This window comes from Chinchilla lanigera, unplaced genomic scaffold (assembly GCF_000276665.1).
Source record: "Chinchilla lanigera isolate Chin_1 unplaced genomic scaffold, ChiLan1.0 scaffold00002, whole genome shotgun sequence".
Taxonomy (NCBI): domain Eukaryota; kingdom Metazoa; phylum Chordata; class Mammalia; order Rodentia; family Chinchillidae; genus Chinchilla; species Chinchilla lanigera.
Genome location: NW_004955403.1, coordinates 4,116,578 through 4,138,630, shown reverse-complemented (window position 1 = coordinate 4,138,630; position 22,053 = coordinate 4,116,578). Strand labels below are relative to the sequence as shown.

General features: G+C 41.0%; 1 protein-coding gene across 1 annotated transcript in view; it reads right to left on the bottom strand.

The window, feature by feature from the left end:
- The window catches only part of Stk17b (serine/threonine kinase 17b), a 29,569-nt gene that overhangs the window by 7,068 nt on the left and 448 nt on the right, over window positions 1-22,053 (bottom strand). Inside the window, exons 2-4 of the mRNA XM_005373279.2 lie at window positions 14,315-14,480; window positions 8,908-9,120; window positions 1,359-1,503 (exon numbers count right to left, since the gene is read on the bottom strand). Coding sequence (XP_005373336.1) covers window positions 1,359-1,503; window positions 8,908-9,120; window positions 14,315-14,436 — 480 coding nt within the window. The 5' untranslated portion in view covers window positions 14,437-14,480. The remainder of the gene's footprint in view (window positions 1-1,358; window positions 1,504-8,907; window positions 9,121-14,314; window positions 14,481-22,053) is intronic.

Below are 22,053 nucleotides of genomic sequence, written 5' to 3'. Positions count from 1 at the left end.
AGGGCCATGGTTTTGGATGAGCCTGATCTCACTGTTGCCAGGCTTGCAGCACAGAGAAACTGAGGCACTGCCACACCATCCGCTGCCACCTGGAAGGATGGGGCTGTGTAGGCCCGCGGCCTATGACAGACTTCCCTGCTGCTACCCAAACCCACATACATGCAGCAGTGCTGCTCCCAAAGTCAGCGCGCAGGATCCCAACATCTCTGAACTTTGGGACGATCGATCTCTTATCTTTGCATTACTAAAGAGAGGCTATTACAGGATAAAAGGTAAGGGCAAAGAGCTCTGCTGTCGTGAAGGTCAGGCTTTAAGGTCTATCAAGTCAGGTTTACAGAGGTTTATATGCCATCCCTACTTCAAGCGCTGCCTGAGGCTCTGCGGCACACTTGATTTCTTGTCAGCAGGAAAATGACCCAACGGGAACCTGACGCGAGTGTGATTGCGTGGTGCTTACTAGGTGGCTTCTTTCCCAGCATGTTACACCACGACAGGAAATGGTGAGGATGCGGGGCAGTGAGAGTTCCCACCTCATGCCCCCCTCTGGAGGGCCAAGATAAGAAAACAGCCTGGCTGGGTTTCCCCTGTGAAAAAGGGGTAAGAAAAGCAGGGGAAGATAACAAGTGCGGTGTGAGACTGCATCCTAAAGTTTCTACAGGACATTCACACGGCAGCCGATGTACAGCAAAAAATGAGTTGGAAACCAGGAGGTAAGCGTGGGCCTTAGGGAGAGATCTGGGACCGTGGTGATGACCAAAGTGGTAGCAAAAGCCAAAGGATCCCGCACGGAGACTACGGAGAGGAGTCCAGCGCACCGCTACAGAGACGGGAGGACAGATTTCAGGGTTGCTGGGTGTCTGTGCAGGAGGACGGGGGAAAAGACAGCAACAGCAAAGGCTGAGGTGTCAGGGCTCGGGTAAGGAACCTGAATGACCCGGAAAGAGCCAGAGGTCGTAGCAAGATGGCTGAGCAACATGGGCGGGAGGAAGGAGCTGGCGAGACACACACGTCTGCGGAGGCGGAGATGAAAACTGAGGGCTCCAGAGGCAGATGCCCGGATAAAAGGAGGCTCAGCGTGGGCTCTCTGCCGGCGACGGAGTGAGAGGGTGAGGGTGGAGAACACACAAGCACGGTGCCCTTGAAGAGGCTGAGCTCAGTCTGAGCTGCGCAGACACGGTGCTGTCAGTCCGCCAGTCCCACACCGAATCCCTGTGGCGCAGTGACCAGGCAGGGGGCACTCGGCGCTGCCCGGAAGCCAGACGCGGCCACCGCCTCCCACAGCCAGCTTAGAAGTGCGCACACCAAGGGCAGAGAAGGAGCACAGCTGCTGTGTCGCTTCACGGCACGCTCCACCTTACCTTCAAGTCAAGGTGTACAATGTTATTCTGATGTAGATAGTACACTCCTTCAAGTATTTGTTTAATGAGTCTGATAATGTCATTTTCAGAGACCATTTCAGCCAGCTCTGGTAAACACAGGTTGAAAATTTCTCCACCTGCAGCACTGAAATAAAACCCAAATAATACAAACTTAAAATCATCCATCTAAAAAGTAACTTTTAAATACTGTATACCTGTAAAGTCAAAGACATACAACCACACAAACTTCAGTGTGTGCATGAAACACACACACAAGCACATTTAAAAGCAGGGTAGGGGAGAGGGATCTTCAAAGAATAAAATGAAGGACAAGAACTCAAACTCAAATTTTCAAGTATTAATACTTGAAAATTTAACCAAACTGAATCACCTGACAACCTAATAATGTAGTAGTCTGCCTTAACTCTGCAATAAAAATAAAAATTGTAGCTGATGCTTTGAGCTCTGCTCTGTGCATAGATAAATCTCTGTGTATCTTACGACTGTCATCTACTTTGAGCCTCATGACAACCTTGTGAGGCAAGTGATTATTCCCATTTCACAGATGAAAAAAGGTCAAAGAGGTTAAGCAACTTGTAAAGAGTCACACAGTAAACATGGGGCCAAAATACGAATCTGCATAGTATGGCTAAGAATCTACATTCTTAGCCAATGTCCTGTATTGCAGTTTCATGTAGAAGACTTGGGACTAGAACCCAACAGTATGTTTAAAGAACTGAAATCGAAAGAACGCTCAAAAAGGCAGAGTGAAAAATCCCTAGGTTTAGAATTAAACAATCTGAACTGAAAGCCTAAATCCGTTATTTACCAGGAACATAATTTAGGGTCTGTCACAGCACTTGAGTTTCCCCATCTATAAAATGGGCCTCACTAAATTCAACAGATTTTTAAAGACTAAATATAAATAAGACAAAAGTGGTGAGAATATCATGCAAAAAAATCCAGGTGGTCACTCATCAATTTATGTTTGGGGATACTGCATGTTATCAAACAGCACCTCACTCCAGAAAGCACTATTCTTTCTGTGTCTTTGGCTCACGGGTTTCTTCGATCGGGAGTGCAAGAACAGCACCCGGCGCGTATGAGGTGTTCAGCACGTGCTTGCTGAATGAATGGGTTAAAGAACGCGGTCGTTCTTCAGAGAGGCTGAAACTGGGATTGAGAAGTCCCTGCGAGTGCCAAGGAGAAGAAACAACTCATACGCACATTACTGGGACCCTGAGAAAAAAAAACGATGGTGGCCTCAGACTTGTGCCAAGTCAAAGGCACGCCGCACCTGTAACTTGCCACTGAGCCGTGAGCAGCGTGCCACGGAAGCCACAAAATTTGCTACGTCATGCTCTGCATATGACTGCGGAAGAAGTGCTGCAAACAGCTCCTCGGGAGCATGTGAGTCCACAGGCTTCAACCCCACCCTTCCACCAACACACCCGGGATATCCTAAGGAACTGACTTCCACAGCCGCCTCGAGGTATCATGCTAGACACAAGCTGAAGAGAAGCGTGCGTCTACTAAATTCATAGTGGTACACTCCAAACTAAGGTACAGGAAGACAATGATGTTAATTCTTTTGTTTGTTTGTTTGCCTAAAATAAATTCATCTCCACAAAGAGAATTTAAACTCCTGCAGCCCCCTCAAGGTCCCTCAAGGGAACAGTGACGACAGCGGCACCTTCACACCTCCCTTTCTGGTTACACAGTCTGATTTTCACTAAACAGTCTCAAAACAATGATTTAAAGATATTCCTCCAAAAACATTCAGGATGTATTATTAACAGTGCTGCATTACATAGTATTACTAATGCAACTATAAGCAAATAAGAAAACGCAGGGATGAGCTCCAGAATCTCCGAAAGTCGGTTCTTTGTCAGGCACTTCACAAGCTACACACCCAGGAAGACAAGCTGAGGAGGCAGTGGGCGGCCCTCCCCGGGGCCCAGAGAGGAAGCGCAGACAGCGGGTACCTGCAGGATCACAGGCTTCACCAACAGCCATGCACATGGGGACAAGACACCTGCTTCTCCTACCGTGACATGGGAGTCAGATCTGCAACTTCATATGTAAGATTTAAGTTAGATAAAGCGTATGGAGTATCAGGCACCAGAGTTGTTACAAGCATCAAAGCAGACATCCCTGCACGTATGTGTCCCATCTGCATCCCAGTGTCTGACCTGGGCTAAGCATTCAGGACCTATCAGTTACTAATACAATGGAGCAACGAACATTCATTCCCCTCCAGCCAACATCCAGCCTTTCTAAATTGGGGGCACCTTGTTGAACTCTGATTTTGAAGGTAACTTCAAAAATCTTTGCTAAATTGAAATTCAGTTTTAGAAATATATATATGCACATATATATAGATAGCTTTAGAAATATATGTACATATATACATACATATACACATATACATATATACCCACAATGCATTCTTAAGTGAAAAAGAGTTACAACAGAATATACCCAGCAGATTGCAATTTTGTTTCTGATGCTACACAAGTACTGATCAAGAAATAAGGATAAAATACAAAAATGTGCCATAAAGTAATCATAGTGTACCTGTCTACATCTTTAAATCTAACCCCTGTTACATCTAATGAGTAAGTATTACTTTTATAACCAGGAAGTGAGCTAAAGGTTTTTGCTTGCTTCAAGAACAACATGCCATGACTGTCAAGCAGCCCGCCGCATCTGCCCCTCAGGATGGGACACTGACTGGTGTGCCGCAGGGCTCCGTGTTCCCACAGGAGAGGGACACGGGCGGGGAATCGACAGCGAGAAAGGGCTCAGAGCAGGGAAGGGACACATGACACAAGCAGCAGATTGCAGAAGTTCCAGGAATCGAGAACAGAAACGGGAACCATGGGCAGCAGACAAGCAGACCCTTTGTTACAACAAGCCACCCAGCGCAGCGACACACACACACACACACACACACACACACACACACACACATCGCTTAGGTCAGAAAAGCCACTCGCATTACTGTCATTGGCCTGGCAGGCACATTCAGGGTTCTTTTCTCTCTCTATATAGGAAGAGTTTGTCCCGGAAGAGACACCAACCAGGCAGCCAGAAAGCCAGAGTGTGCGTCCCTCTGCCCCTGCATTTGCTCCCGTGGTGGGTGGTCTAAGCGTCCCCAGCATTCTAGCACGGCTGTCCTGTGATATGAAGCTGTTCAATGTGCACTATCCAGATCTGCATCTGCCCTTTACAGCTTTCACCAGCACAGCTGAGACTCAGTGGGGAAGGAGAAAGTACATTGTAGAAAGACTCCTATGACATAATAAATATGAAGTTCATATAGAAAAGACAGAAATCAGAATATTTTCTCTTCCAAAATGATGGATTTTTGTGGGTATTAAAGAGTTAAGATCTTCAGAAAAAGAAACCATTATCTCCATTACCCATAAAATACAAATCTAGTCAAACAGCTTTGGAAAAACATAGTACAGATTTTAAAAATAAGTACAGATTTTAAAAATAATTCTAGTGATAAAAATGAAGTCCTTTTTAACTTTTTCTACTGAGTCTTTTTAAAAATAAATCCCTATGCTAATGGCAGAAACAAAGACCATGAAATTGTAGAATGGGAAGAGACCCCTCAGAGGAGTTCCCTGCTGCTCTACACTAGAAATGGACGTGAACGCTCCTCTCCTGTTCGGAGGAGTCTGAAGAGCCAGCGGAGGGGCTCAGCACAGGGCCTGCTCTGCAGTCAGGTCCCCGCGCGGGGTGCTGCTGACGTCACTTACAGTCAGTAAGACACAGTCATCACTTACGAGCTAGTAACATGCCCTGGTGACGGAGATCACACCAGGAGGTAAGGCTTTCGCTATTTTACACCCTTCATCATGATCTCCATCGTTTTCTGTTGGGTCCATAGTATTTACCTAAAGATACTTAACACAAATAATTAGAAATTAACTTTTTGTAATTTCTTGACCAAAAAGAAAATATAATTTGTGTCTCACATGATCTCACAGAATTGTCTCTGGCGAGTAACAGCAAGTTTTCTTTTTCAGATGTACTGCCAAGTTTAAGAAAAAAAAGCAAGGTGCAAAGGAGCATCCCCAGCAGGAGATGAGCAGCAGGCAAGGGAGGAAGCTTCACCGGTGTTCACAGCTCCTCCCCATCACTGGCATCTCAGCCTGAGCTCCACTTCTTATCGGATCAGTGGTGGCTCTGGATTCTCACAGGATGCAGACCCTACTGTGAACTGACATGCGAGGGACCCAGGCTGCATGCTCCTCCTGAGAGTCTAGTGCTGCTCATCTGAGGGAGGGCTGGGCAGGGATGTGGCTGCAGGTACAGATTCACATTAGCAGAGAGGGGTGACTGCACAGGGACCAGAGTTAATCAATTGCTTGCAGACTCCTACGAGAGCCCTATCAGTGAGCAGCAACTGATGCAATGCTCCACAACTGATGTAATGCCCTTGAATCACCACACTCCAACTCCACAGAAAAGCTGTCCTCCACAGACCTGGCTCCTGGTACCTGGGGCCCACTGCATTAGCAGGTTATATTGCAAATTCAAAACGAATGGCAACGAAAAAGTCAAGCTTCAGTTAGTAGTTTGCTAGTGCTACCAGCGGCTTAGTAGTGGTGTCAGAGTACTGCTGTGCTCCAGCTTTTCTTTACGTACTGCTGGATAAGGCAAATGAATGTGTTGTTGAGACCAGTGTCTTCACTGTGGAAGAAGGGAGATGTGTGAAGTGATAAAGAACCTTGCAGGGGCAGACTTGAAACGGCACTATGAGAATAAGTTCATGATTTTTTAAAAGTACAGCTTCCTAGCACTAATCTCAGAAGAGGTCTAGGAGCAGTGACCACCCCCTGACGATGGGCACCCAGCATCTCTATCTTGGTTTCTAAGTACCACATGGCACTAAAAATCCGAACCTCCTGGAGAAATGACTACAGCCATCGGCCAAAGTGACCCTCGAAATCTTGCTATGCGTAGAACAAGAAGTCCTCAAACACTAACATATGACCCTATCAACAGAACACAGGCAACAGCTTAAAAGGCTAGTTGATAAATTTAACCACTGATACATTTTGGACAATTTCAGCATGAAAAAAAGTGGTGCAGCCACTGATTAGACCTCATACATTAAAACACGGTAAGTTATTATCACCATTTTCAGACCTCTATTCTAATAGCTTGTTCAAGTGTATCAATGGTTACTGAAATCACTGCAAGAAAAGTGGTTAGAACAAGAGGATATTCATGAGCTCTCTAAATATCACTACACAGATGACTACTATACAAGGGGGAATAAATGACAGAGCTGGCACACTCCACCTTAACCGTGCTCAAATTCAACAAAATCAATAACAAAACAATGGTAATGCCAAGAGATATACATCACCACCTATACTGTCTTCTTGACAAAAGTGTTAATATCTAATCACGGGGAAAGAAGACACACCCAGAATACATAACACTGCATGTGCTAAGTGATGTAGACTTCCCCAAAGAAGTCAACGTCATGAAAAATAAAATGACCACAGCGATTTAACAAATGCAGTGTATGAATCTTGATTGGATTTTGCACTGGAAAAAAACCCAGTTCTATAGGATGATTTAGAGACAATCAAAGAAATGTTTAAACATGGACTACTAGATAATACCATTGGCTGAATATTAACTTTCCTAGATTTGATGCTGGTGTTAGTTATATGAAAAATACCCTTATTCTTTGGAATAAATGCTTCAGCATGCAAAGAAAAAATATCCTGATAGAAATTTTGTAAAATAAAAAGAAAAGTATGTAAAATGGTTGAGCATAGAATTGAACTGCTGGCAGTTCTAAGAGTGAAGTATTATACCATTTTCTTTTTACCATAAAAATTATGCCATCTTATTGAAACAAACCTCTCTCACCTAATTTTTACCATCAGCTAAAACTATCTGATGTGGTCAGACCACCCCAAAAATGATAGGCACAGTAGTTAAACCAAAATCTCAGCAATAAACTTTAGTAAGTCAGCCATTCTGGTAATGCTCAAACATGTGCAGAAACATGGGTGCTTCTACCTTTCAACCAGATGTGCACACATCAGTAAGAGTTCTAGTTTCCTGGGCAGGGTGCCCGAATCAATTTTCACAGTAGTATGAACAAGGTCTATCCATAAAATGTGTCAAACCTTTTTAACGTATTTTGCTGTTGCTCTTCAGATGAACCCCTAAAAGGAGAGTTTATGAAAGTAGCTGATGTACCTATGTATATTCATCATCCAAACTTAGTATTTCATTACAATTTCTGAAAAACATTGGCTACTTTTTACATAGTTCAAACATGCAGACATTATGCAGGTGGGTGACTGACAGTCAGCTGAAGAATCTTTCATAAAATAATCACAAATGGATGAAAAATGAAACCATACTGGAGGTCCTGGCCTTCCCTGTGATTCTAATTAATACTGAAGATGCTATAACATGCCTTAATGTGGAATCTCGGTGCTCTGGGAAATGTTCAGAGTATTGATAATTAACGAACTAGTTGTTACTTTACAATTTAGAAAATCAGCATTTTCATTTTCAAGTTGATTCCAGGCAAAATCTATTTTCTGGCACAAAAAAACACTGATTTTATATATATATACATATATATATACACACACACATATATACAAATATACATACACACATATACATATATATATACATACATATATATATGCAGATTCTCCACTCTTGAATACTAAAATAAAGCTAATATACTTTTAAATTCAAAAAGGCTATGATGCAAGATAGCTACAAAAATAGTTACTATGGTTCTTAATACATCTTTTTTCTAAAAAATAACTTATCTTGTTTAATATACAATAATTTATTTATTAAAAATTGCCAGAACCTAAAAGGTACTAAACGTAAATTTAGCTGATGCTTTCCAGTTGTTGCAGGTGTCCAAACACACTTTTTATCCCCCTGCAGTAAATATTAGGCTGTACCGACAAGGAACATGTCAAAGTACTGGTTAACTTTTGTGGCTATTTTAACCATCCTCAACTCATAGCGACTCAAAAGCTGTTGACTACTTAGGGGTTTTCAACTTTTCTTTGATACGATACATAATTTATTTCTTGTTACAGCTCCTAACAGTGTTTTGCACATCGCATATACTGTCTCTTTATCAAACAATGTCCTAGGCGTACTGTTATGCAGTTTACTTTTCTATTCTCCTTCGACCATTTCCTTGGATGTGTTTTCCAAGTAGACGGACAAAATATAAAAGTGACTTCAATTCTATTTTCCCATTAGGTTGCTTTTCAGAAAAATCCCAAATTCTGTGCCATTAGCAAAATAAAAGAACACTTATTTTACTTCAGCCCCCAAATGTTGAGCAGTAATCTATTTTCTGCTTTTCTGTGTGTGAAATACTCAAATATACTGCCTCGCTAATATTTTACCAACAGACATAAGTTTTTGCCATACTTTCTATCATTTTTATGTTGTCAATTTCAAAGCACTATGTCCTATCAATTAAAATGGGTAACTTAAATTTATTAAAGTTTATTATACTTACTATTCCAGTATCAAAATGATCTCACTTGTATTTTCATAGACCTCGTGAAGATTAATCACATGGGGACAAGACTTCGCCAGCTCAAGCACAGCAATCTCGTGTAGGATTTCTGCTCGACAATCTTGTCCTCGTCTCCTCTTTTTGAGAAATTTTGCAGCATACTCTTGGCCAGTGGATTTTGATATGCACTGTCTAACCACAGCAAATTTTCCTCTGGGAGTGGAATGGGGAGACAAGGACAAGCAATTTAACTTTCCCATAGAGAACAACACTAGTATATTACAGGTATCGTTATGAGTGAAATATAAAGTCTAATCTTTCAAATATTCATGCCATTAAGAACCTGTCTTTATTCTATAACCTGAATCAAATATCATATGTACTTTTATAACATGTACAGTGTTATGTAAACAATGTAAATAACAACATATAATAGCAGGGTAAGACAATTATAGTTATTCTTTGCTACTAATATGATACATCATAATTGCAGGCATATCATCCCACTTGCATACCTACTCCAAGTCATACACTTGACATAAATTATTATGTCTAAGTATTACAACAGTTCCACATAGTAAATGCTATTCTGTTTTACAGACCACGGAGAAGATGTGTAACTTGGTCAAGGGTGAAGATTTAAACAGGTCTATTTCCAAAGACTGTACCCTAATCAGGGCATCACACTGACTTGCTAATCAGAATACTTTTTCTTCAAAAATAGTCAAATGAAAAATGAGTATATGATTTGTTTAATTTCATCAGTGCAATAATTTTGCCTTTAAACATGAATTTTAATAAGCTTAGGCACTTTCTATCATAGTTGTGAGTTGTTTTATCAGTATATCTCTTAGTCATGGTCAGTACTCTAGAAGGCCAATAACAGATAAAGGGATCATGTAGCCTGTGGAGAATATTCTAAGACATTTCATGACCAAATAAGAAAGTTAATGATTATTAACTGCTAGGTACAACACACCCATTAAGGCCATGTTCATCATTTTAGGAATGAGTATGTTTTCAGCTCTTTCCAACAATAGTACTTAGCTCCTTGGTCAAAATTTTAAAAACATAAAGATTAGTTTCCATTGTATGTGTGTTTGTTATAAGCCTATAGCAAACAAACATTTAGCTTCATAAAGGGTAAACCTAGTTTGACTCAAAGACTATCAACGAATGAATGCTACTGGCTTGCCTATGCAGGAAAGTGTACACCCACCCTACACAGAGAGTTCACACTCAGTTCCAGATTTTGAAAAACTCAGTTTTTCAGATTTTGAAGCCCCATCCATGAGCTTTCTAAGCTTGAAATCTGGAGGATACAAAATTCAGAACTTTTACCCTAAGGTTCAAGCTATTTTCTAGGTCATGATATTAACAAATCAGATATAAATCATAAGTCTTAACTTTTGTTCCACAACTTCTCTAGCCCAGGTCCCTCTTGTAGAACAATGTATCAGCCCTCAGAAAGGCAAATCACTTGTAACATAACTGACACCTGGCGGGGGGGGGGGGACGGGACGGGACAAATTTCTTGACTGTTTTCACTTGCTATTCCCAAGGACCAGAGTGAAGAACATTCCTGTTCTTCCCAAATTATTCAAATTTGGTGGTAGTGAAAGCCACAGCAAACCTAACTGAAAAGGTTTGGCTAGTAAGTAATGCACACAAAAAGTAACTGAGCTATAATCTGACATTTATTAAACTATACCTCAACTAAGTAAATATGCATGTCCAAACATGAACCTTTGAGAGCAGTTTTAAGATTTGAGAATGTTTAGTTTTAACTAAACATATTTCTCATTTTATAAAAAGGAATACAAATAGGTACATTTCAATAACAATACACAAAAACTAAGCCCATCCCCTAACATTTTATTCAAAGTCACTGGTGTTTTATAAATTTTACACTGAGGAAACTGGGTCAGAGTAAGACGACATGACGCATGCAAGGTCACACATGGAACTGTCATGTCACGAATTAAACTGGACTGTAGATTTCTAAGTTTCAGTTGTAACCAGTATAACACAATCCATCCCTTTAAAATAGCGTTTCCTTTTTCTCTACGAGGTTCCCTCTATGAGGTTTCCTCTATGAGTTTTAATGTGCTTCTGCCAATTCTTACTTCGGTTCAGAAGCAAAAACTTGTCCAAAAGGGAAAGGGAACTTCAGGTTTTATGAAGAAATTAACCCTGCAAATTTCAGGAAACAGAAACTAGTTAGTGAAGAAAGTTATACTTCCAAAAAAAAGTAGTTTTACAGTACCAGTTGCGGCAATTTAGTTCTGCTATAACTTTATGACTATATTTATAAGCCAGAATTCCCTCAGAAACAGCAAAATGCAGCATCACTTTTTGTCTCCATTTCAGGTGTTCCGAGAGGCCTTCTTAAGCAGGGGAGAGAGCACTGAGCACTGACTGATTCAAGACAAAGGCGCCCAGCGGACAGGGCCACCAGGAGGAAGCTCCATGAGGGGAGGGGCACGTCCGACCTCGTGCGGAGCAGGCAGGAATCTGCGCTCAGCCATCCTGCTCAGAACAGGAGCCAAAGCGTCTGCCGTGCAGAGGGCCGCCAGGGTTACGTCCCCGCCGCAGCAGCACCTCCTTGGCTAGTCTGTGTCCTGCCCGGGAAACACTTCTATTTTTTAAAGTGTATTTGTGAGTCCAATAACATTTTATACATGTGTGTATATATTCACTTCCTGTGAAACAACATAAATATTCTAACCATAATTATCAGATGTCTCAGGAGAAAGCCAAGTATTTATTTTCCATTCTAAAATACCACGGGTAGTTTAGAAGTATCAGCAATATTCTTCAATATGTAATGTTCCCATATCAAACTGAACATTCTAGACCCTCAAGAATGATAGGTAATGGGCAGCCTAAGGACGTGGCTCAGCAGGTCTCCCCCAGAGTGCAGGTCCAGCAGTCAGTCAGTCACCTCCTGCATTCTAGCACACACAGTAACGGCGGGGGCGGGGAGGGTGGCTGCAGAGGAAGCTGACGTTTATATCTGAATCTGCCTGGCCCCTCTGACCACAAGCCCTATGAAACCTCGCCTCCCTTGGGGGAGGGGCGGAAAAATCTACCCAACATGGTAAAAAACAGGAACAGTGCAAGGGGTTTGAGACTAGTAAAAAAGTGAACTTAACTTTTATGCATTCGCCTTTGGATTGATAAAGAAAAATACATTCCTAAACACTTACATCTTCAAATCAAGTTTTAAGAAATCAGTTGACTTAGAAAGATAACTTTGCAGTTCACCACATGCTAGAATGATATGTTTATGTACTACAAAATATGCAACCCTTGGGAAAAGCAAGATTACGATCCTAATTTCCACTGTACAAAAACATTTTTAAGATTGGTTACTATACTGGAAGTACTTTAAGCAAACTTTCAGTAGATGAAAGCTAATGATTTTTTATTTATCAAGAGCTACTAATTAAATACATCTGCATTTAGCATGGGATCCATTAGCCCTAAACAATTCAGACATTATTCAGACACTCTTTCACAAAGACACAAACAAAGATGGGCTATTAGCAATGTGAGTTTGTTTTAATCAGGTCCTACCATAAGTTTTTGCTCTGAAGTGTTAAAAGCATGCCAACTCAAGTACAGAATTGGTATTTATGATGGCACCTCAGTTATAAAAATTTTATATTATTGACATCATTCTCATCAAAGTTTAAGTCCTATTTTTCTTAAAGAAAAAAATATAGACTTTACAACTACCAGAGTATTTCTTATTTTGCAAAGTTAATTTAATAAATTTAGTAAATTTATCTATCAAAGTAGTAACTTAGAAAAATGGAAAAAATGTTTTGTGCCTTGTGTACTGTTGAAGACTTTGCTTACTTAATTACCTATTCATTGCAATTGCCATACCTTTTTGTAATAAAAGGCAACTTGGACACATCTAGAGCACCTTCTTGCCCAGCAAAAAGGAAATCACAAAACTAAGCCCATCACAGCTTCAGATCTACCGCAAGGACAGCGCGACTGACTTCTAGCTCAGTCCTTTTCTTCTAATCTGTTATGTGATGCTGCACAACACAGGCGGGACATTACTGGGGTGAAAAGCAACAACAGGAAAAGGGGAAAGGAGGAAGAGGGCGTGGAGGGAGGGAGGAGAGAGGGAGGAAGGAAGGCAGCACGGAGAGAGGCAGGCCACTCCTAATGGCTTCCTGGGCATCCAAGTGTAGGCCTCCCTTTCAAAAAAACAACGAAAACACCAAAGGCTTCTGAAGAGGGTAACTGCATCAAGGAAGGCTGTCTGGAAATCAGATCGCCTGATAAGCATGGAAGGAAACCGTCAGTGCTTAGCTATTTCAGGTATGTGAAGAGTCGCCACATGCATGCACATTACGTGCAGCTACAAAAGGAGAACCACAGTTACTGGGTAGATACTGGCAGAGTAGAAAACAGGACATTCTATGCTAACAACGTACTACAAACTGGAGCAGACAACTTCCAAGGTACAGTGCTCCCCTCAATGAACTGTTCAGACTGACACCAGATAACAACTTATTGGCGGAAATTACAGGAGCAATCGCTGCACTGCATGAAAATGGCATCAGGATCAAAGTCCTTCCAATGAAAAGTTCTACGAGAACTAAAATCAAGCTAAAGATATAAACTGGCTACCATTTCCAACTGTTAATTGCCTTTACCATAAAGCTCAACAGACACTGAATTTTAAAATTTGGTATGCCTTTTATACTAAGCACTAAATGGTTTTATGATATCAGGTCACTCCTTGGACTCAAGAAAATTATATATTGGTTAAGCCAAAGAAGAATTTCTAAAGGCTTTGCCTTACAGAATACCCATTCTTTGTAGCACAGAATTATACTATCAGGCAGGAGTTAGCAATTTCTGTTTAATTTCGGAAAGAAATGAGAGGGGATCTGTTTCTTTTTTAAACCATGCGCAACATCTTAGGAATGACAAAATTTTAAACAAAAACATATAGCACTGTATTGAGCACTTTACAAGTATTAAGCAATGTGACCCTCAGAGCAGATAAAATTACCTTCATTCCTTCTTGGGATGAGCTCACGATGGCACGAAAAGGCTCAGTAATGTCACCGAGGTCGCACGCCTAGTCAACGACAGAGCCCAGATTTGGGCTCAGCGACCCACCGTGCTGAGCGGCCTCTTCCCACCACAGCTGCAGAGAAGGACTGAGACCTGGGGGACTCTCGGCTGGGTGAGGCGTCCCGTATGAACTCACTACACCCTCTACAGAGCCAAGTCCTCAGTCTGTGTCTTAGGGATAGATGGAACGACGTTACACTCCCGCCACTGTTAAGGGGCCAAAGTGAGTTTCCAAGTAGAACTGCAGAACAGAAACCCACAGTCTGACTTTAAACACAGCACAGCGTCATAGTCTGCTTACCTCCCAAGCTCTTTAGACGTAAGTGTATAGAAATTGTTGAAGTTTTCCATTTTGATTGGAGTCTGAGGAGTTGTTGTTAACATGCCTGAAATGCTCCGGCAATCAAATCTTCTCCGTGCCATAGTAGATGACTCCAAGATCAGCTTTTCTAGTCACTTGTTTTTACCTGCAGAAAAAGAAGGCAAGAGAGGATGTAACTTACATGTAATTAAGAAAAAAAGGTATCTCTGACAGGATGTGCACTACATTATACACCTCCAAATATAGCAATAAGGTAGAACCAAAAAGAAGAAGAACAGATTATTTAAAGAGCAAGTTTTGCCCACAGGAGGGAAAACCAGAAGCACACACATTAACTGGTGTCAGCTCTCCTGCATCTCAGTAAAGCTACCGACTTCATTTCAGAATAAAACTATGACAAAACCCTCCCAACTTAAAAAAAAAAAATGGGTATAAACTTATAATGCAAACATTTTTTAATTTTAAACTTTCATATACTTTTCACATGATTAGTAATTTAGCATAACAATGTAATCATTTTTCATTTTAATTTCACCTGGTCAAACAAATTTGGTGGTGATTTCAAATATCATGAGTTATACTACTCACACGTGAATGTCTACAAAAATAAAAACCCGGTTCAAGGAAAGCTATATTTCAAAACTCAATTCAGAAGCTCTCTTACGTCTTCAACTGTCTCTTCTGGCCTGCCACAGCTAAGAGTGCAATCAGCTTGTTGGATGAGTGATTGACCAAGTTCATATTTATCAAAACCTTCGGGATATTTATATGCATCAAAATGACTATTTTATATAGCCTGAATCCATGATAATGCTGGACTACACATTCCAAGGCACAGCTTTCTGCAGCCCTGCCAGATGAAAGTTCAGCACTGTTCTTCTAGCACCCTCTATAATAACCCTCGGCTGTGTTCCTTTTCTGCCACACCCCCATCATTTCCTGCTTGACATCTACTGTTCTGTATTTCATGCATTTCAAAGCCAACTATCTTCTACCTCAGCAAACATGCAGCGCTAGAGTTCAGTGTTTTCAGTTTTTTTCTTTTCTTGGTTTTATTCTCAAGGCAGTAAAATTGTTTTCTCTAAGTCCCTTGGTTCTGAGGAAAAGAAAGATCTGATCAGTGTCGGGGCATGTCTCTAGGTGTCTAAGGGCAGGAGTACAGAATTATGAAAATAACATTTGGGCTGAAATACCCAGGCCTGAATCCCATGTGTCCACCATACCAGCTATGAGACCTTAAGTTTTTAAACTTCTCTAGTGTAGTGGTCTGTTTCTCTTCACTATACTGAAATCCCTGGGGTAGGCTACTTTATAAAGGGAAAATACTTATTTTGGCTCATAGCTCTGGGGGTGCAAGGCCTGGGACCACATCTGGTAATGGCTTTCTTGGGGGCAAAGTCCCAAGATAGCCCAGAGCATCACATGGCAACACACAGGGACTGCATCCGTGTGAGTGTCTGGCTTTTCTCCCACTTGTAAAGACACCAGGATTCAATCCAGGCAGCTGTGGCCCAGCGAGCTTATCTTGGCCTAGTCATTTCCCATTGTCTCTACCTAAAACAGCATTGAGAGACTAAGTTCCCACCTCTTCATGGTTCATGATGGGCATTACATTTCAACATGAGTTTGCGAGGACAAACCCTACTCAAACCATAGAAACTACTGTAATAGTCTGAACATGTCTTCCTTGGATCTGCATGATGAATCCCAACTCCCAGGAGCTTAGACTGAAATCTCAGTGCCTTTGGTGACAGGCTCTCTCAAGGTGGTAAATGGCCCTAATATGTGTGGTGTCCTTATAAGCAATTAGGGCATACACACACACACACACACACACACACACACACACACACACAGGAATATGTGAACATCCTGGACAGGACTCCCATACAAGCTAGGGAGGGGCCTCACCCGACCCCTCAACCTCAGAATGGCAAGAAAACACATTTCTGCTTGTTCAAGTCACCCAGTCTGTGGCAGGATAGCTGTTTTTAAAAACAGGGAACACTTCAAATTTATAGGAAGAAACATAAACACTACAACAAACACTCATTCTCTCCAACAGAATTCCTTGGCCATATGCCATTTAAATTCAATAAAACATCGTAGTCATGGCCCTTTCTTCCCACCCCAGTCTACGCCCCCACTAACACTGGAGGGGGAGGACTTACCACTACCTTGGCAACACCTGCCCATTCAAGGTTCTCAACCTACAGTTCTGGTGTGACAAAGGAAAAATGGACTTTCCCTACGGTTTACTTCGCATGTCCTTGACGGCTAGTGAGGAAAGCTTCTATTCCGCTGTTTTTCCGCTGTGGATGAGCGCAGAACTGATCTTACAGAGCTCTAAAGCGTGAGAGTCAAAACAGGACAAACACATGTAGACTGGCCCCGATTTGGTGCTAGTGAGGACGGCACTGCATGTTTGCTGCTTTCAAGAAAGTAGTTAACACTCCACTCAGTGGTGCTCTCCACACAGGACCCTGCCACTGCTGAGTGGCCACAGCATTTCCACCTCCAGGGAGCCCTCACTCGGCTCTGAAAACTTCTTTTATTTTGTTTCGAGTGACTATATTCATCTTCTTACTTCTGATGGCATTGGTTGCATTGGTCTCACACTGTTCTCTAAAAGACCAATACAGGTATCAATATCTAGGCTCAGTTTGGCTTTTTTCCCAGATCATCTCTGAGCTTTTAGAGTGACATGCTTAAATTAAAACATCTACAAACATGAATGATTATAGATGCACTTACTCTATACATGTAGATTCAGAAAGGAGGGCTATACTTGTGTCTTGGAAACAGTTGGGATACATTCCCAATGCTGCATATCAGTGAAGAATACAGCAAATTCACAGAGACAGAATAGTACAAAATCTTGATTCTAGATTTCTGTCTCACACAGCTTCTAGATTCTAGGATGTTCAACTCATGCTCTAATATTTTGGCTTCAAAATAATCCATTCATGAGAACTAAGATATACTTTATGAAAAAGCATTTTCTGCTCCCAATTTTCAAGAGTCAGTACAGACTTGGGATCCAGTCAGATTTATCTTCAAGTAAGCATGACTTAAAATAGTAAAAAAATAGTTCAGAAATTGGTTGAATTCATGAGCCCCAAAGTCCAACAAAGCTTCTTATATGATATGTATGATAAATATGTGGGCAAAATGTAAAACCAAAAAGAAGAGACTGAAAAACAGCTGTGAAGTGTTAACAGTGGCTGTCTTTGGGTTGTGACATTATAGGCAGTACATATCATTTGTCCTTTCTTGTTGAAGTTATCTACAGTATTACCTCAAAAATCAACAAAAAAAAAATGACTGAGTAAAAAAGATGGCTGTCACTCTTTTCACGTGAGCCAATATTTTTAAAATTCAAAACATATTAATACTTATTTGAGCTATTTAACTGATAAGTTCTTATTAAAAAAGATGGCTGTGAATATATGAGCAGACTAATGCAGAAGCTTGCTACCTGCAGCAACAAAACCTTTCTGCGGTAAGGATTTACTTAGCCTGAGGTTCAGGAGCAATCTTTAGTCAGGTTTCCAAAGACCTCAACATTTCTCTCCATTTCTATGCCGCTGATGGTGTCCTACACCCAAATCACAGGCCAGTTCTCATGCAGACACCATGCAAGAATTTGGTATACATGAAGCAAGAATTAGCATCTTGTTTAATATTGCATGGAAAAGCACTTACGCCTTTATAATGTGTATCACTTGTAAAAATTTAGACTTATCCTAGAAACCCTCCACAAAAAATCCAAAATGTGAGGTCCAAATACATGGATAAAAAGTAAATTTGGTAAAGCCTATCATTTGGTTTTACTAGCAGAAAAGGCAACTTAGTTTTTTTTCTAAAAAAAAGAATTGAAGTGGATAATGATAATTTAAATATAGCTTCGTCAGTCAATCTCCTTAACAGAATTCCCTAATACAAGACATACGCATGTGTTTATTTTTTACCCTAATTCTGCAGCACGTTTATCCACTGCTGGGCATTACAATGGCTGACTATGCCACAGGTGTTTGTATGATTACAGATGTAGCTGAAAACAGTGTCACAGCCAGCAGCTGTTCAAACACGTGTTAGTCCAGAAGACATTTTGGGGATTGTGATAAATTTCACTCTGGGTCTGAATATCCTGGAACAAATAAAGAAAGCACACCTTTCTGATAATCAAATCCTAAGCTCACCTACTTATTGCTGATATGCCTCCATCACTAACTGCTGTAACTATCCTACGGTATATCTTAAGTTCACCTGCCTTCTATGAAGTGCACTTGGACCAGCTGTGGAAGCCTAGATACTTTTCTGTTTCTCCTCATTTGGCCAGTTTTGTATGTAGTGGAGCATGAATGTTACCTCTGTCCACCAAATTCTCCACAAATATCTGGTGGGACTTCATATAAGGTACATGAAGTCAGTCTCTCTCTTTTTTTCTTTCTCTCTTTCTGTTTCTCTCTCTCTCTCTCTCTCTCTCTCCCTCCTCTCCCCTCTTATGTCTTCTAAATTCCCCAATTCCAATAAACAATCCCCAGAACTTTTCTTGTGTTCTACCACAGTACATAGACCTATAACTGATCTAAATTAACGTGTGTTACTGCATTTGAAATTCATTTCATAACATTTTATCAGACTGTACTAATAAAAAAAAATCTCAAGGGCTTAGTAAGTAAATTTGCGTGTCTGTGTACAATTACAGACACAATGAGTGCTGGACGGGTAAGAGAAGATATAATTAAGATTTCAACTACACAGCACCACTGAGAATAATGGTATCTCACACTTATTTTCAGTAACTACTGTGAAAATAATTACAGTAAGAATTCAGACCCAAATCAATGAAGGCGAGGCAGAAGGGAATGTTGGGTTGGATGTGGGCCTTGCTTTACTTGAAATGAAGAAAGCAAGTATGATGAGACTAAGGGCAAGGCGCATAGTCCCTATAAACTCAAAACAGCTCTATTAAAAATTATTCATCATGATATTCATTTCAAATCTATCACATAAAAGCTTCACAAAAGTAGAATTTACAATATATAATGATGAATTAAATAGACATTTGGATTCCTTATTAGCTCCCTAATGCCTACAAGCTAAACCTCAGATGACACACAAAGGCCACTGAAGTGGGGACCCAGTTTCATTTCCTGCTGCACTCTGAGCTCGTATTTGTCTCCACATCCTCGTTGCCCTCCTCTGCCTCAAACACCCTTTCCAACCCTTCTTAGATGGCTAACTCTCCTCACACACACTCTTCCTCAGGAAGCTGCCGAAACCCACAGGTAGATTTAAAGGCCCCTCCTTCACAATGGGAGGCCCCTTGCCATCCCTTCCTTCAAAATGTAAAATGTTAGACTGCAATTCTGCTGAATACCTACAGGGCAGCGAACTTTTACTTCTGTACCTAGGCAACCAGCCTGGTGCCTGGCACCTGGAAGGAATTCAAAAAATGTTGGGTGAACAGAATTAGATTAGGTGCATCTCGTGTATTCAAGGCATTAGAAGTTGGGATCCATCTTGACATTATGGTACTAGAGCTCCCAAATGCAGCTAGCCTGTGCTTCACTAATTTGGCTAAATAAACATTGAAAATCGCTATTAGAAAATTCAGTTCAAAACAGGGCAGCTACACAATCCAGACTAGATAAATTTTTTTTTATATATATTACAATGCCAACAACTTACTTTATACTTATCAGACTTTCTACAGCAGATGACACCTGTTTTCATGTAAATACTGATTGGTTAAAAATGTCATTGTTCTAAGAACAACCTCCATCAGGAAATTTAACCTGGTTTCTACTGCTTATTACTATTAAACAGAAAGTATGATTCAAAACGTCGATCCCCCCAAATCACAGTAGGAAGCCAGCTAGACTAACTCTAGTTCAACCCATCCAGTACATACCACCCAGAGTGGAAAACCCAGGCAATGACCCCAGGCCTGGCTGCGCCAAGGCAGTAAGGCCCGGCGCTGTCTCTTCCACCTTCAGAACAGGAATTAAACCCTCCAATTGTGCAGCAGGGAAAGAAGATGTTGGAAAACGGAAACGTAGTGGGCCAACGAACACAGCGGCTGCTACTCATCAACTGGAAAATTAGGTTTCTGGTGCAAAATAAATGACTGTTTACTTAACAGCACCACTGAAGTACTGTTTATGCAGGAACTACTACAATGCAAAAGGAATCCGAGCCTTTCAGGATTAAAGAGGAAGCTACCACCTCCCTGTTAAAATTTCCAATGCTTAAAGCATAAAGACGCCCTCTTTTGGAGTACTGGGAAAGGGTAGGAGATGAACCAAAACATGCTGCGTGTAAATATTAAAAGAAATGGACTAGTTCAGTGAGGTTTAAACTAAATGTTTTGGGGAAAAAATAAATCAAAAATATTTAATAAAGTATGCCCTGAAAATTGCAACATTGATTACAACAACATATTGAGATAAAAATATGCACTTGTAACTTAACTCATAAGAACACCATCCCCCCGACACCCTGTCATGCTGCGGATTGAACCCAGTTCAAAGAAATCTCCTTTGGTAATAGTCTATCATAGCGTACTTAAAATCATTGGATTTTGTCATATGGAAAACAAAAGCCACTGAATATATTCAAAATTTTCCAAGTGACTGTTAGTATTTCTACCACAACAAATCCACACAAAGTGCAAAATAATGCATTAAAAAAACAAGAGTCGATCAAAATCCTTTCAAAGTAGTAACCTGTCAAGGGATGGGGATGTGGCTCCGGGACAGAGCCCTTGCTGAAGAGCGCTAGGCTCTGGGTTCCGTCACTAGGACCACACACACGAGTTAAGAGCCTAGCTCTGAACTGCCAGCTTTCACACACAAGAAACATAATGTGTATTAATACATATTATAATATACCATCAATATATTAATATACTATAATATATACATCTTAAATTTTCAGACAGCTTAAGAATTTAGTAAGTAAATTAGTAGTTGATCTATCTGACTCCTGGCTTCCTCTAAGATGAAGACAGCAATTTAGATATGTCTGCTATAAAATGCCTGCGTCCCCCTCAAATGTGTTACCCATGCTGACACAGGGATCGTTGGTCAAGCCTCTACTTTCCTAAAATCTGATTCTCTCGTCACCAAATAGTAATTCGCTATTCAATGATCCCCAAGGAACACGCATTCTATCCACACACAAAAACTGGCTTCAAGTTACAAAAACTTTACTTTTCTGACATGCTGCCATTACGTAAACATATATTCTTCTGATTGTTGGTCCATATTTTGGAAAAGTGATCTAACATGTATTGCGTATTTCAATAATAAAGCAGCTACAAATAACTCCAATGATTAATGTATTCGACAAAGTTTTTAAAGTTGAGCATCTGCCCTGGGGCACGGTTTCCATGAGCTAGTTTTGTTTTTTAAAAAAAATAAAAATAAAAAAAATACACGATTTTATGGGCATGTGCTTTAGAAGGAAAAGCAAACATTTAGAAACGGCTGAAAACCATCCCGATGCACAATTTGACCCGCTCTTCCGATCTTTTCCTGCCCCAAAACTGTGCTGCTGGGTTCAAAACGCGAGGCTGCGGAGGCTGCACCTCCCTGCCCGGTCATTTCGGCAGACCGCGCTGTCACCCAAACCTCCCCAGGCCCGGGGGGTGACAGGGCCACGCCACCGCGAGCATCCCGCCGGGCTCGGCGCGGGCGGGACCGGCGCAG